General features: G+C 38.3%; 1 protein-coding gene and 1 long non-coding RNA gene across 8 annotated transcripts in view; one reads left to right on the forward strand and one right to left on the reverse strand.

The window, feature by feature from the left end:
- The window catches only part of LOC148644031 (uncharacterized), a 29717-nt gene that overhangs the window by 8224 nt on the left and 5271 nt on the right, over window positions 1-16222 (forward strand). The gene's annotated exons all lie outside the window — the stretch shown is intronic.
- The window catches only part of LOC148644032 (disabled homolog 2-interacting protein-like), a 365146-nt gene continuing 350312 nt past the window's right edge, over window positions 1389-16222 (reverse strand). For all 7 annotated transcript variants that reach the window (XM_088615285.1, XM_088615283.1, XM_088615287.1 and 4 more), the window contains 3 exons: window positions 10790-10992; window positions 6865-6952; window positions 1389-5726 (listed from right to left, as the gene is read on the reverse strand). In XM_088615285.1, coding sequence (XP_088471411.1) covers window positions 5559-5726; window positions 6865-6952; window positions 10790-10992 — 459 coding nt within the window. In that variant the 3' untranslated portion in view covers window positions 1389-5558. The remainder of the gene's footprint in view (window positions 5727-6864; window positions 6953-10789; window positions 10993-16222) is intronic.

The following is a 16222-nucleotide window of genomic DNA, read 5'->3' on the forward strand; positions in this document are numbered from 1 at the left end:
ATACATTTAAGGCATTAGCTTCTCATCTTTTATCTTGAAAAGGTTTTCCATGATCGCCAAGACACTTTGATTCAAAGTTTCTCAGACACGCCTTCATTCTAGCAAGTGATAAGAGATAATAGGCACTCCAAGTTACACCATTTTAGTACTCTAGTGATTATTCTGGCTCAAGTAACATTGCTAGAAACTGAAAGGATGTATAGTATGTTTTTCCATTGAACTTTAATATCTTTTACTTATGATTAATGTGCTTCAACGCTTACTGTTCAAGTGTGTTCCTGATTAACTGGAGTTTTAGTCTGTCATTAATCATCTCTGTTTGGAGACGTTCTGTGTTCACCCCAACAAAATTGGGATACAGTACATTTGAGGTCATGTTATACAGTATATTTTGCTCACTATTTGTACATGTATATGGCATACTTTATTTCTGATACCAGCATATTATCATTGCTGCACTATACGTTAACTGTGCTATATGATGTAGTAATCTCTTACATAGTATATTTAGCACTGAAACTATTTTGCTGCAGGTATATTTACTGTACGTTTATTAAATGTCATATTTAGTATAGTACAGCACATTCCCTTTTGACAATTTGAAATTTAATGGGCCACTATCTTTCCGAACAAAAATAATACCTGAATTAATGAACTGCGATTCAGTGACTGATTTTCAGATCCACAAATGAAGGTTTATTGTAGGACGTGTCACACATTCTCACCACACACGGAGGGCTGCACAATTCAATTCAGACATTAAGATGTTGGAAATGCATGAAACATTGGTTGCAAAGTTTAATTTTACCATAGCAATATATGATGGAAAACAAGAATTTAAGCTACCTGTTGAAAAGACAGTACTAATGGTTATGCCGATATCAATTTTACATCCTCCATACTTAATGTTACATTTTGAAGTATCAAATAAGAGTAGTCAAACGTTAGGATGCATAGTCAAAGGCCTAAAATCAAAATAAGTAAAATTTAAGAGTGCATTATTAAAACTACATTTAGAATACTATGTACAGTTAGAAACAGATTGAACTTGCTGCAGGATTGAAGGAATGTCCTATGGTCAATAGTATTTTTCTGTTCTTGATTAAGTATTGGTTGATTAAGCATTAGTATTACAGTAAGTCTATTCTCACTGGATTTAAGTATTCAAAATTCTCAAGGTATCGACAAACTCCATCCAACAGATGTTTTGAGAATCAGCAGTGAAAACAACAGCTCAACAGATAAACACAAGTGAAAGCTAAGGCAGAGTGCTAGCAACTAAACAAGGTACTGTAGGTTTAATTGCATATTTTCATCTGTAGCCTTTCTCTCTTATTCAGACTGGTACAGCAGTAACTTAACCATAACAAAAGACACAAGGCAGAAACTTAAAATAGCTAAATAAAACTTTAATAATTCTAGTTGCAAATGTACATAAATTGCACAGCCACATTTTTTAAACACAAACAACTTTCTCTGTACATTATTACATTTTTTTGTTGTAAACTGAAGCAGGTCCAGCGAATACTTTACTTTTAACATACTTACAAAAGTGTTTCTAGAAGATATTATAAAACATACAACAGCTTTTTAGAAACCAGTTATTTGCAACAACAGAAGTCAGAGAGAGAGTATATCTCCATACACAGTGATGTGTATGTTCAGTCTCTTTCCTCATTACTTATTAGAGAGGTGTCCTTTTCACCTATAAAGGCACCTAACCAGAATGGAAACTTTCTATGAGCTTTCACCTTGGGTAATGAGCACTGTAAATTTACATCACTGAATCAAAATAGAAATTACAATGGATTTAATTTACAGTAACTCTAAAAAGGGTTAGAGAGAGTAAACACTTTAAAAAATGTTCCATTAAAAAAGACAAGAAGGAGCAGATCTCTTGCTTGAAGACCACTTTTAGAAATTTGAACAAAGGGGCATTTTTGTTCAGTACTGTAAAATGTCACTTTTTGGTACAACATTAGCACATGCAATCCAGTTATACTCTATTGATTATTAATTTGCACGTGACATTATTATTAAGGAAAACAAGATACATGAGATCACCTGCACAAATAATAAATTAATTTTAAAGTATTCAGTGTTTATTTAATATATACGCATTTCATTCTTCCCTCTGTCTCCAAAATCATTAACAGGACCTACAGTAGACTGTATACTCAGGGTGATTGGAAAGTAAGCTTACCACAATAGCACTGTCCGTCATGATGTGGGTTAAACCTACTTGCTAATCACACTGTGTCTTAATAAGAGTTAGATATACCCCCTCCTGAGTCTGCTGGGTGAAAGCTTGTCTAGTAAGTTACAAATATTTTCATCTGTAAGACCAGAACGTTTGTACAGACAGCAAGAGGACAGAACCACAGAATTTAACACAGTGATTTCTGCCTATAGAAGTGGTCTGAGTCACTTATCACTAGGACGTAGTATGCTTTCTTCAAAGCAAAACACCGAAATCTTCAAATGATTACTGGGATTTATATTCTGTTAATGAATAACAGAATATAACTAGTGTTAACTAGTGTTAATGGTGACACTAGTTAATATCAGAACCCAAAACAGATCTCTGCATTTATGAGAAATTGCTAAGAATTGCGTGAGTTGTGGAAAATAAACTGATCTTGAGCAGCCCTTTTAGCCTATGCTTGTGGTAATAAGTGTTTTATTACACTTACAGAATGGGACGTCTACTGGGGTCTCAAGTTGATGGGTAAATAGAATTTCCACTAAGGAAAAAAAGTAACTGCACCACAGAAACGTCCTGCTGTTCTGGAGAATAAGAAGCAGAGCCCAAGACTGCCAGGGCATCAAGTGTAGATGCTGAAAATGCATAGTGGCTTTCTGCTTTTTGAAACAGCAGGTGAAAAAATGTCAGGGAAATTTTGTGCTTCCATCTCTTTAAAAAAATAAGGCCCTGGTAACTCAACTGATGAGAGGGCGCCTTGACTACAGCATGAAGAAAAGCATAAAAGATGAATGGTGCTCACATTTTCTGCCCTTATTAGATCAGTGTTTTGCTTTTAAAAAAAGCATACCTGTATATGAAAAGAGACTAGAACAACAATAAAATGAAGCTGAAACTGTCTAAAGAAGCAGCACCAGGAATAACTGTTGGAACTATTTACAATACATCTGTGATATCAGTACAGTAGAATTAAACACAGGGAACATTTACAAAAGAAAGTTCTTTTTATCACATTAGGTAAAAATATTGTGAACATTTTATTTACATTACTGAGGTACCTTGCCTCTAAATACACTCATTTTCTTATATTTAAGCACATACAAAGTATGCAGCAAATTATATAGTGGAAGTTGCTTCTTCCTTACCACTGGCAAATAAAATTAAACTATAACCATCGCGCTACACACTGTAGCACTGGGTATGAGACATGCAGAAAAAAAATATTTTACAGATAAGAAAAAAATACAAAAATATACAAAATATAGAACGCTGAAATGTTTGGTGTTGGTATAATGGGGATGAAGTCAAATTACTGTAAAATGCCAAAAAAGTTATTTTACTTTTTTGACTAGCATCTTAACATTCAGTAGAAAACATGTTTTATGCCAAAGAATAACATCTATGTGTTAATACCACAGAATTGAGAGGTTGTGGAAAGGATCTGTTTTTTAAATAAGTGCAAATAGTCTATGTGCCGATTTCAGTTAATTTGTAAATGTAGAGATCCATTTCTTCATACAATGTAGAAATGTTATGCATTTCTGCCTCAATGTAAAATGTCCTCTGCTTCCTCAGATAGCATCCAAAAATCCAAGGCAATGATTTAATCTAAATTAAAACCAAATGCTTTATTAAATACTCCTATGATATTTCTTGCAAAATGCTAATCTTTAAGCTCTTAAATATATTCAGTAATTTGGGAGCAAATTGTGACCTGGAGCTTTGAAAATGTGTTATAATAGAGTAGATGTTTTTTTTCTCAAAAGGAACAATATAATTAAAGCAATCATTACTGTTGCATGAGAAAAGAATCATAACTCTGCACAGGAAGACAGGGATGCTTGTACTGTCGTTTGTGTTTCCCCACTTTGTGAACATTGTTGCTGAATATTTGGCTACACAGGAAAAATTAACCTGTGAGAGCAGATGTCTTGTCAGAAAGCTGCTCAGAGTTTTAGTTTGATTAAAAAAACCAAATGAGCAAACTAGCTTATAAATGAAAGACATTAATTTGAAACCGACCCTGTCTGTCTTCGGCACATCAGTGACAGCTGATCATTCCTTTCTCGTTTCCCCTGCCAGTTGTGAGTCTTGTGATGTACAGTACATCAGTGTTCGTAACATCAGATGGTTGCACTCAGGTAGAAAATGACCAAAACACATCTCACAGTGGATATAATGTCATAAAGGATATTATCATGCATGCAAAGCCTTTGAAATGACATGCTCTGAGCAAAATGTCCTTAATGAGGATAATGTGTCAGTCTTTAAACTCTGAAAGCATCACATTTGGTCAAAAAGCAAAAAGGAGCCTGTCTTTTTTTTCTTTTTCTAAATGAGATGGACTGAAGTCTTATTTTGATCAGGTTAATGGCGTGAAATACAAGAGTGACAAGCCTAGCCTTAAGATAGTGACGTTTTTATTTTTCAGTCAACTGAAAATGCCATAGGCTTGGCAGCCTTAAAATGAAACAACTAGCAGCTTTTCCTTTCAGACATTCGCCCCGCCATTCTGAAGTTTGAAAATCCTGCAAACTTTTATAGTCTTCATTCCCACTCCTCACCCCTCAGCTGCCAAGATCACAACGCTTCATCACCAGAAACTGTGGCTCAAAAAAAAGAAATGGCTTTTTACAGGCTGTTATTTTTTAATGAGACTTGCACAACCCTACTCCTGATTTGTAGGGGGGAAAGAAATAAAGACTGTAAAGGCTGTACTTTCACTGGTAAACATCAGTTATGCAATGATTATTCACAAGCCTTATAAGGTATCAACATAATGCAGCAAGCCGGACTTCCTTAAGGAGAAAAATCTCATACACAGGAATAGGTTTATCTACAGCTGATGTCATTTGTCAACTTTTATGTCATCTGTTTGTCATTTTTCATGTGAGAAAAAACACGCAAGTAAGCATTTCATTGTACGCAGGTCCAAGTACAAAACTCGAAATTGGGATTGAGCAGGATCATCTTTTTGTCCACAGGGTTTTGCCATGTATTGTGTTAGTGTTTTGCTCCTCATTTAGAAGCAGTAGGACTGAGCTACAGCTAACTACAGTTAGTCCTTAGCTGCAGTATTAAAATGAGCACTTCCATTGAAAATAATGGAACTTCAGAATGTTTTCAGATTACGACCACAACATTTTGCTCTGCTCCTTACAGCGCCAGATACATATCTCCATGTATGTGTTTGTGCATGTAATGTTGTGTTGTTCAAGGTTGGTCTTGGAATGGAATTGGATCTTTTTTTGTTATTGTTTCCTGCGATGTCCGGGGAATGCCCTTCTCCTGCCCCCCCCAACCCTCTTCCACCCTGCACAATTGGTAGATTAGCAGCTCGCTCGGTCTGCCTTCATTAGCAGTTGCTGCTATTCCGAAACTCCCCGTTTTCAGTGATCTGCAGCTTGGTCGGGTTGGTGGGCGAGATTCCGTTGCGGGTCTGCATGCTGTAGCGTTCCTTCAGCTGCGTAAGTGCGCTCATTAACCTTGCGTTGGCTGCATCCAGGGAGGCAATACGCTTTTCCTGCAGGTCAAGTGAGAAACACAGATGGGGTCATTATGCTCGTATTAATATTCGAATTGGAAGATTGTCTAACATAAGAGTTCGAGAAATCAAATCTGTGAGAAAGCCAAGTCATTGCAGCAGTAAAAACCTATCCCCACATCTGCATATCCACATGTTCATAGAATGAAGACACCTGTCCTACAGCAGATCAGTAGGCATGATGAGTATTTTAATCAAGGCTTTGTTTTCCTCTTTTTCCATTCTGTAGTTAATCTGGGATATGCAACACTGCCTCTAGTTTATGACTCAACTCAAGAAGTATTACTCTGTAAGTCTGTTTGTCAAGAAATGTTAGCATGGCAAACTTTCACAGCTTTGTGCAGCAATAGCCTTTAACTGCGTCAACAAACAGGTTATTCTGCAATTAGTCTGCATTAACTTTTAACGACACACAAAGACTAATTAATTGCATCTGCACTCAGTGAAATCTTGAATACTGGATGTTCACATGTGCAATTTAATCTTGCATAATATTACCTTAAAGCTAAATTTACCTAAACCTGAATTAGTTGCGCATGAGAAAAGCAGTAAACAATTTTTTGCTCTCCACTGAAATTAAAAACTTTGTATGTATTCTAAGCATGTGTAATCACCAAATAATTTTAAATGTAAGATGGTAAAGCTTAGCATTAGAGTCCCCATTGTAAAAGGTTCAAAGTCTAAAGCCTGATATTATCCCTCAAGGTTTACACATCACTCAATATTTTAAAACACTTTCTGTCAGTCTTTCAAAAAAATTTTTGTTAACACATTCAGGACATGTTTCGGTAGTACATTTTATTCTCAGAACTCAGGAGACTGATGTAGAAGCCACCTGAATACTCAAATAGGTGAAGGAAGGGTAGGTAAAGATCAGGAAAACTGATAATCTTCAGAAATATTCCATTTCAGTAAAAATAATTACAAATGCCCCTTAAAGTTAAAAGATATTTTTAACCCTTACAGATATTTACTATGTCTCCCACCAGAGGGTACTATTTCACTGGGTTCTAAGTAGTTCAACTGTGGGAAGGGGAATTTTACTCATTAAAGACTCGTTCTCTACTCAATAAAATTATATACACCTCTGAAATCTCATGAGACACACAACACTTACCTGGGCATCAATGATCTTCTGTTTCGAATCCACTACGGCCTGCATTTCAGAGTGGTCTTTCTTCAACTCCTCCTCCACAGACATAAGCCTGAAAAGAAGGTTTACAAATATTAAATGTTTTTTTAACATTCAAAATTCCTTTTTTTAATGTTTTGTGGAAGAAGCAAACAAAAAGTAGTGTTCTAACTGACACATAAATACTGATTTAAATATAATAAAGTATAACAATCTATCCTTGGTCAAAGATGTATGTTATTTCAAAATGAATTTCATTTCAGGTTTTATTTTTCAGAGACAAACTTGAAATCTTGTGGTCCTGCTGTATTATGTTAAACTGTTCCACTTAATATTTTGTCAGTGCTCACACAATGCTATCTCAGTTTTCATCTCCCATATTCAGGTTAATGAGGTTTTTCCTCCTCTGGTGTGAGTTTAGTAGCCCTGATTCCTACTGGGTTGGAATTTGTGCAGATCACTCTAGATCTGCAGTCGCCTTACTTTCCTCTCAGCTGTGAAAGGAAACAAGAGGAGTGCCTCTGTGGTCAGCCTGTCCTGTGCTGTGTGATGGCCTGATTTGCTGTGTTTGAAATGCCAAGCACGGCTTTATTTTGTACTTAATCCACTGTACAGGACTTTAAAGATGCCTTTAGAAGGTACATTCAGGGGAGGGCGGCAGATGTCAAGATGACCAAAACAGACCTTGAAAGACATTATAGCAATGTGGGAACAGCACAATAGAAACATCTGATAACATTGTTCTCGCTCTGTGGAAAACTGCCTGCTATCAGGAAAAAGGTCATTTCACGAAGAATAAGGACATCCATGAATCACATGCTTTGCGAATGTTTATTGAACATTTAAGTCGAATTGGTTTTGGCTTAATGTGCTTGGTTAAGGGGTACGTAGCTGGCCTGGGCCAGGGTAGGTTCAGAACCGCATTCAGAGAGAGACGTTAACTGAGGGGTAGCTGCGGAGGTGGAGATGGTGTATTAGATAGAGTGAATGGAAAAAAAAATCGAGAAGAGGTGTGTGCAAGATATATATATATAGCAAAAGTCGCTAATGATTGTCATTTAAAGCAGGTGGGTGAATTGTCTGACTATGTCCCAAACTTCCATTTCACTAGGAATAACGGCATACAAGAACCATCACTTTGTGAATTTTTACTAAGTATTATAAGGGCTGTGTTGGACACCTGGGAGCAATAGGAAAGGCTGACACTGTAGGATGCCATCTGACTAAGGCAGAAGTAAGACGCCAGAGAGGGAGGAATCCGGGCTCAGAGGCACCAAAGACGGTGCCAAACACTTGTGATTGAGTTCCAGTGGATAGCCAGGGACAGAAGCAGAAGAGTGCGCAGGTGAAAGAGCTTCAATTCATAAACGGGAGGATGAGGAAAACAAGAGGGAGCAGGAACAGCAGTGATAGTAGACAACAGGAAAAACAGAGCCAGACTGTGAAAAGGGATTGTTAAGAGAAACACACAGGGGAATGAGGTAGAATGGAAGGCTCTGGGGGGGGCGGTAGGGGCACCCCAGGGGTCCTTTTGATAAACGGCAGCTAGCTGCATGGCAGTTGTTTTTTTTTTTGTTCAGTTTAACAAGTAGGAGTAGATTTTTTCTTTTCCTTATATCTTTTTGGTTGTTTTAACACATTTGTGTTATTCAATCTTAAGGAGCATGGTGTTCAATTACGCACATGGCAAAAAAAGAGATGGATAGAATACAGTTCTTTCTGTTTTTTAGTAGTATGGAACATAACGCACACATAAAACAAATGCGAGCTGCAGAACATTTCTCTTTCTTTCCCTCTTGATAGTTTGGAGTATGATCGTCATGTAGAATGAATGCAACAAAAATGCGGGAAGAGGCATGAGCAAGAGATATAATGTATATATAGCAAAGGCAGGTAATGACGGTGATTTAATCAGCTGGGTGAGATTGGCTTGTCCTTATCCCTAGCAAATTTTAGTTCAGAACTTCGATTTTATCATTGCTTAAAAATAATATGGCAGTTCTTGACTTTACAATGGATTTTTCAAGAGATACTCAACTTTGTAAATACTATACATGAGCCTGTATTTTGTTTGAGTCTACATTGTTTTAATTCCTAAATTCATGATGCATGACACACACTCTTTGCATCTGGCTTTAATACATACCGTGCAAAACAGCACAGATATACAGCTCCACCATTAGTGTCCTTTCTAGCCACTGCAATTTCACATAATATTCCGGTACCCTTACTACTCACATTCTGGATAATTATTCTGACCATGCCCTGCTCGGTACTGAGTGATGTTAGAATAATGGAATACTTTCCACCATATTGTACGACCTTTAAAATGTAATGCTTCTTGGCAACATTTTAGGAAATGACAAAAATGTTGCCACCTCCTACTCACTCTCACCTATTCTTTCCTTTGCTACCTCCCACCTCTTTCTCTTATTTCCTGCTCTCTCCCTCTTTCCCGTGCACACCAGAAGACGCCTCCACAGCCAAAAACATTTTAAGTTGCTGCATTTCTATTAATTCCTTGCTGAAAATCTCTGCATTTTCCTTTGCAGACTGCACACTGATACAGATCGGCACACTAACCTTTTGATAAAAATACAGAAATTCACAGGCTCATCAAATCATATCACGTGCCAGACGGAAACGTCTGACAAGAGAAGAAAATGGGATGCTGAGTAAGAGAGATTAAATTATATTTCTTTAAGAAATTTGGGATCAAGGACTCCAAAACTGTGATGCCAGGCCAACTAAAATTGCAAGCCATGTATGGGAAAGAGGCATGAGCTGGAAAACTATCTCAGCTTCCACCAGCAGGACTGCAGCTGCACTGGTCGCAAGGAAAATCACTGGGGCATCTCAATCTGGCCTAAAGGTTTCATCTTCTCCTCTCCTGAAAATGTTGTCGCCTTCAGGCTTTTTGGGTGCTCTTGCCCTTCCATAAGGGCCCCAACTAGTTCTGTTGGTAGAGCATGAGACTCATAATCTCAGGGTAGTGGGTCCGGGTCCCACATGGGGCGCCAGGTCCTCCATGTTGGATGTTGGGCACAAGGCTAACAACTCTGTTCCGTAAAAAAACGAATGTTACGGTAACGGCAACAGGAAGTTGCTGCCCCTACATGTCAGAAGGCATAATAGGCAAACATCCATTGCCCTCCCATTGGAGAGGCGCCTACATGTCCACCGTACTAAGATTCCACATTCTGGCAGTTAGAGGGCGCCTCAAGCACTGGCCGCTGGCCTCACTGCACAGCAGAGGTGCAGACCACGCAGACGGCTGTAACCAATCAAGAACTGGTCAGTGTACCTCTGACTCCATGCCCCCCTTCCCTGATTCCTGATTCTTATACCCTGTATCCTGCCTTGTTCCTTCCTGTTGTTCTGCCTCAGCCCATTGTCCGATTCTTGTTCTCCTAGTTTACATTATTTTCTCCTGGTTCCTCTGTGTTTCTGTTTTCCCTGCTTTTTGTCTTGTTGTCCCTTGGATTATTTTCCTAGATTCTGAATTTGGCCTGTTCCTGTACTTTGCCTCTAGATCTCATCTTCTGGCCACTACTGTTCTGTTCCAGTCTATTGGTTCCCACGGCGCCCACTTCCTTCGTTGTTTCAGGGCTGGATTTTTGGTTCGTAGGCCCGAGGGCACTTTCACTCGGAAATGTGCAAAAGGGGGGGGGGGGAACGGCAATTAAAAAACAATTATATTGATGGAGCGAGTTGAGCGACCATCTCTTCGATACTTCTAGTTTCTCGAACAGCCGCCAGACAGCGGACGATTATCGATTTGGAGCACCTAGAGTGTATTGCGAGCATGTTGCTTCAGCCCTTCTTTGTAGGCCGTAAAAATGTCGTAGGAAATTTCGGGGGAAATCCGGCGCTGGGTTGTCTGCCCATTTAGACAGCCTTCCCTCCGTACCTGCTGATGATGCCCTTCATCTGCAGCTCCTTGTCCTCCTGCTGTCGCCGCAACCGCTCCTCGCTTTCCTCCAGGCGAGCCTGGTACTCCAGCAGCATCTTCTGCGCCTGGTCCTCCTGCCCCTTCAGGCGGGACTCGTAGTCCTCCAGCTTCTTGGCCGAGAGCCGCAGCTTGTCCTGCAGGATGGCAATCTCCTGCTGGTACTGCAGGAAACAAGAACAGCAACCAGCGAAGAAGAAATTATAATTAATGGAACCATTGTAAGTGTCCCCAAAAAAACACGGAGTGCACTTTTTTTTATGTACACACTGTTTTATTTTATTCTCTTCCGTCTTTGTCCTAAGGCGGTTTCATGCATGTCGACTCTATGCATTTAACAACTTCCACTCACAGTGTCCAGGTTCATCAAGTGCTTCATTCTGCAAAAGCTTTCACCAACCTACCATTAACCTCCATATCTGGATACAAGAAATCGGCTCTTGACAATGACAGCATTGAACCTGTAGCCTTTTCATGAAGGGAAGCATGTAAAAGAGTGATTTGTAGAGCTCCACACTTCCAAATCCAAGTCTCACCATGCTGTTAAGCTGAGCAAAGCTGCTGTAGCCCACATCATGGATTTTAAGTACTTTTTTTGCTGGCTCAGAGAAATTCAGTATGAAAGTAAATCCCTGAAGAAAAAAGTGAAGGCATTAGAGTGTAACAGAGTATACCTGTTGAATAAAATGTGTAGTTGAAAACATTTTTCAGATGATTTGAAACAAAATGTCCTTCATAATGTCCCCTTATGTTTCAATAAATGCCTTGAATACAGTAAATTCAGTAGTGCAGGTGAAATTTTATTTAAACCCTGGCAGTCACCTAACGTCCTGGTAAAAATACTATTTAAAATAGTTTTTTTTTGTTGTTTTGGAATGTTAAATGTGGTACAACTAGTAAGCAAATGTACCATAATGAAACACATCTTAATGGGACAATTAAAAGAAACACAACAAAATATTTTCTTCCCATTGGTAAGATACTCTCCAGTTTGTGCTCAGACCTAATACAGTATTTCCATACTTTCACTTTTGTTTGTCCAGGGAATTAATTTCTTCCTAAAGAAATTAATTAGTGGAGAAGAAAAGCAGAGTAAATCACAGCAAATGAACCACACCTGCCTGTTTTAGTTTTGAGAGAAAAATAATTGGGGAAAAAGCATCCTGTAATGTAGGAGAACATTTATACTGTAGGCAAAGCAGCGTGACGGTATTTTTCAATCAACTACATCAGACAAAATGAGAAGGGAACTTAGCTGGGAGCACTGGAAGTCATCTGGTATTTACAATATCGGTGCAGAACACAGAAAGGAAGTCCGGGGGGGTGGAAAAATAATTCCTGAAATTGGCTCACTCCAGGGCTGAAGACCAAAGGGAAAGGATGAAATATTCTGACATACTGGAGGCCTTGAAGCCAGTCTGGTCTTCCTAATTCTCTGAAGTGTCTTAGCAACCAGACAACACAATAAGAGCAAGGAAAAGAAATATTACTGCTAAAATGATGCTATTGTGCCTCACTCAGCACAGTGACCAGCTGGACAAGAGCACAGTCAGTAATACATCAACAGGCCAAATTAAATTTATCTTAAAAGCTTAAAGAAAATGTTGGTCCAGAGACCATTATACATAAAAGTTACAGCATAAAAGACAGCAATTTATAGCGTCAATAAAAGTTATGTTGTGCTCCGGAGGAAATTTCTCAAAGTGAAAGCGACTTTGAACCTTTGAAATAATTGCATCTGCAGCTGAGTGCAATCTTCTGTGCCTCAGCGATGCTGGTTTTGTTTTTGGGACTTAGTCTCTGCAAAAATAAATTCAGAGAGTATCTCTGCAGTGCTGAAGATTTGTTTTCTGAACTGAAAGACTTTAGCTTTTAGACCTTAGCAAACCAACATTTGAATGTTAATATTTATTCCAGGGGTTAGAATCACTGGCACAGTATGAAAGGAGCAAGATTTACATTGCTGTATTTTTTTAATACGTTCCAGTTATAGAGGTCAGCTGCATTTTCCATAGTTTCTCAAATTGTTCTGGCTTGTGGAAAACAAAATTAATAACTGTTAATATTAAGATAAAAAAATGTACCAGTGTTAAAATGTTGTGGAGAAAATGCTGCTTTTCAGTGCTAGACAAACAGCTCTATCAAACCACACTAAAATTAAGGGTCTTCTGATTATTTGGCAGGAAGATAAAGTACTGTACTTATGGATATATAAAAACAGGAAGCACGAGTACCATATTTTATAGAAATAATAGAATAAGTAATAGAATCAAATATGGGCTTATTGCTGTCACAATAAGAACTGTAGCTATAAGGGATTTTGATTTACTGAAGCTAAGAAAATATGATTAAAAAAACTATTCTCGATAGAGCACTAATTTCTAGGCACTAATTTTAATTCCCTGCCGAACCAGGTAATTAAACAGGCCACAATACAATAGATTTGATTCGGTAACATTAAATAAAAGGTGATATCTGAACTTTTAGACCTCCCTCCTACACAAATTAAATTTAGAATTCTAGTTATGGACATGTGAACAGATACAGACCTACAGTATACAGTGAATACTCTGTGAATCAAAAATGAATGTGCTATAATGTAAAATATTTCCAATCTTTCAGATACACCCAGACGTCTTTCTCTTCACTTAAGTGAGAGATTTCCTGCTGATTACAAGGTTCTCCTTTGCACCCACAGGACAACAGAACATTACTTCGCATCAGATACTGTTACAAAACACTTACAATAATTAAAAATAAAATGGAATCTGTATAACGAAGACATAAAACACTCTTTATTACAATTTGGTGGCAGATGATTACCCAGTAATGCAGATTAAGATGTTTCCAGATGACAAAATCTATTTCAAACGTTAGGGATTGTATTATATCAACAAAGGCAATTACAATGCCTTGAACATATTCTTACAATTTCAGCCTCAAAGGAGACTTTTCAGATAGGAGATACAATTTGTTTCAAAGCAGTGTTTGCCACCACATGTATTTATAAATTCAAATCTTTGAAACAGAGTTCTATACATTATATAGTGTATGTCAGGCATGTGTGTGGCACAGGATAATGTGGGTGTGCTCAGTTCCTACCTAGAGGAAATGCTGAAGGCAAAATGCACTGTAATGGGTAATTAGAAAGAACATTTACATTCTCCCTGTAAAACAAGTCAATGGGATAATTCAGCATCATGTTTATAGCACTGAGTTTAGAAAGCCTCTCCGTTCGATATTTATTTCACATCTGATGCTCAGTAATCCATACGCTGCCAACAGAACCGCTGCAGAACCGTGTGCTGCATTCAGTTGACTGCAAAATGCAATCAACTCGATGCCGACCGTAACGGGAGAGAAGCGTCTTTAGAACGGTTCTGCTTTAACATAAATACCACATCTGGTTTTATTTAAAGCAATTGTCTCGCATGGTATCGCAGGGATATTGCGCAGGACATCTGTTCAATCCACCGTAGGCTGTCATCACCACATCAGAGAGTGGGAATGGATTGACGGAACAATTGCTATGGCTGGAAAGCAAAAGGCCTGGCTTTTGCAGTGTTGCAGATTTCCCATGATGTAACACAGTTTTGCGACAAGTCGAGCTGAACAATTGGCTTGCTGACCATGTACTTTTAATCTGCTGTCTTTTTTACTTTAATAATCAGCGCGCACGTGTTGCTGAGCGACAAACTGGAACTGATTTTTGAAGTGTGTCGTTGCCCGGTTCCTTGCACTGCTGATAGGTGGAGGCAAAGAAGTCCAGATGCGTTTTTTTTTGTGCTCGCCCTTCATTTCTCCTTGACCGTACTTAAGTGTTTGGTTTGAAATCCTACATTTGCTTGAGAAGGGTTTTGACAATTTTGTTTTGGTTTTGAGGATTCAGCGACAAAAACCATAAGGGGTGGAGACACAACTGCAGGAGGACTACAGTACAGAAGAAACGCTCAGCTGGAGCCTGTGTAATTCCCAGTGACGTTTTCACTGAAAACATGAAGGGGGTCGGCGAAGACATGCCGAACGCATGATGCATCGCGTGTGTCTGGATGAGCCAGGGATGTGGTGGAGGGGTTCCCCCCACTTTGACACAATCGGGTCACCTACACTGGCAGAGGTCTGCCTCTTCAATACAGCGGGCATTGTAAATTCACAAACATTGGGGAAAAAAAAACCCAACAACAGATTACACCACAAACATGTGTGCCAGCAGAACTAATTGAATTTTGCAAAACCGACACAGGAAATTAGACACCAAGAGAGGCCCGTGTCTCTGAGGAATACCCTAAAATAAACAGGAAAAAATAAGGGAATTATCAGCCTAATGAACACACCTGGTATGCTAAGGAAAGGACTAGCAGGCTGCCACATCAAATCAGTGCATAAGCAAATGTTACATTTCTGAATCACAAAGTGTCAACCTTCTTCATTTTCCAAGCAAGATGTAGATGGGGCATTTTGTTTTGTCCAGGTGTGATGCTTAAATAAATATGATATACAACTTAAATAGGATTTTCCAAATACATAGAACAATAGAATAACAATAAGAAATAGTTTAGTGCACGACTGTATTGTCACCTGTATTCCACACTTACCTATTGCAGATCAGTACTATCAGTAGATACTGTATACAGTACCATTCCAGTCTCACAGGAGGATCCCTTCATAGCATATTTGTAACATATACAGTATATTTGTATACATTGTACATGGATAGATGATGGTGACCAATGTAACAGTCTGTCACCCCACAGATGTTATTAGATTTGGTTTAGTTGGTTTAAATTGCAAAAGCTGTATTTTGTATCACTTTAACAAGTATCAAGCTTTTCTCCCTGCAATTCACACTAAAAAAAAGATCCATATGCTATTAAACATGCATACTGAATTTAAGCAGGCAGCCTTTGAAACCATTTCACAGGGTCACTGTGATATAAAGCTATTTTATTTTTTGATAAAAAATAGTGGAGCCTTAAAATGGCAAATCACCGCTGATAGGTTTAAGGCCTGAATGTGTTCAATATCTAGTTTCAAGGATAATTTGGAACAGTTCTGATGCAAGTTCAAGCATGATTGAATAAGAGAACGACTACCAAATTAACAGAATACACTTATAACTTACTATCACCTAGAGGGATAATTTCATTCCCGTCCCGTATAAACCAAATGAAACATATTTTAAACCACAAGAAAAGCTATTCCACTGATTCATCACACCGTTAATAATACACTTGTAACCACTTCATTGCAGGTAAATGACTAAAGAGTTGACTGTATAACATGTTTTGTTTATTAAAACACCCGGTTTATTATTAATCCGTCTATATAAAGTATCATACAATTCCCTTGCTTAATGCGCCCGATTATTTTTGGTCAGACAGTATAATATTCTGC

This window comes from Lepisosteus platostomus, chromosome 21 (genome assembly GCF_059453375.1).
Source record: "Lepisosteus platostomus isolate fLepPlt1 chromosome 21, fLepPlt1.hap1, whole genome shotgun sequence".
Classification (NCBI taxonomy): Eukaryota; Metazoa; Chordata; class Actinopteri; order Semionotiformes; family Lepisosteidae; genus Lepisosteus; species Lepisosteus platostomus.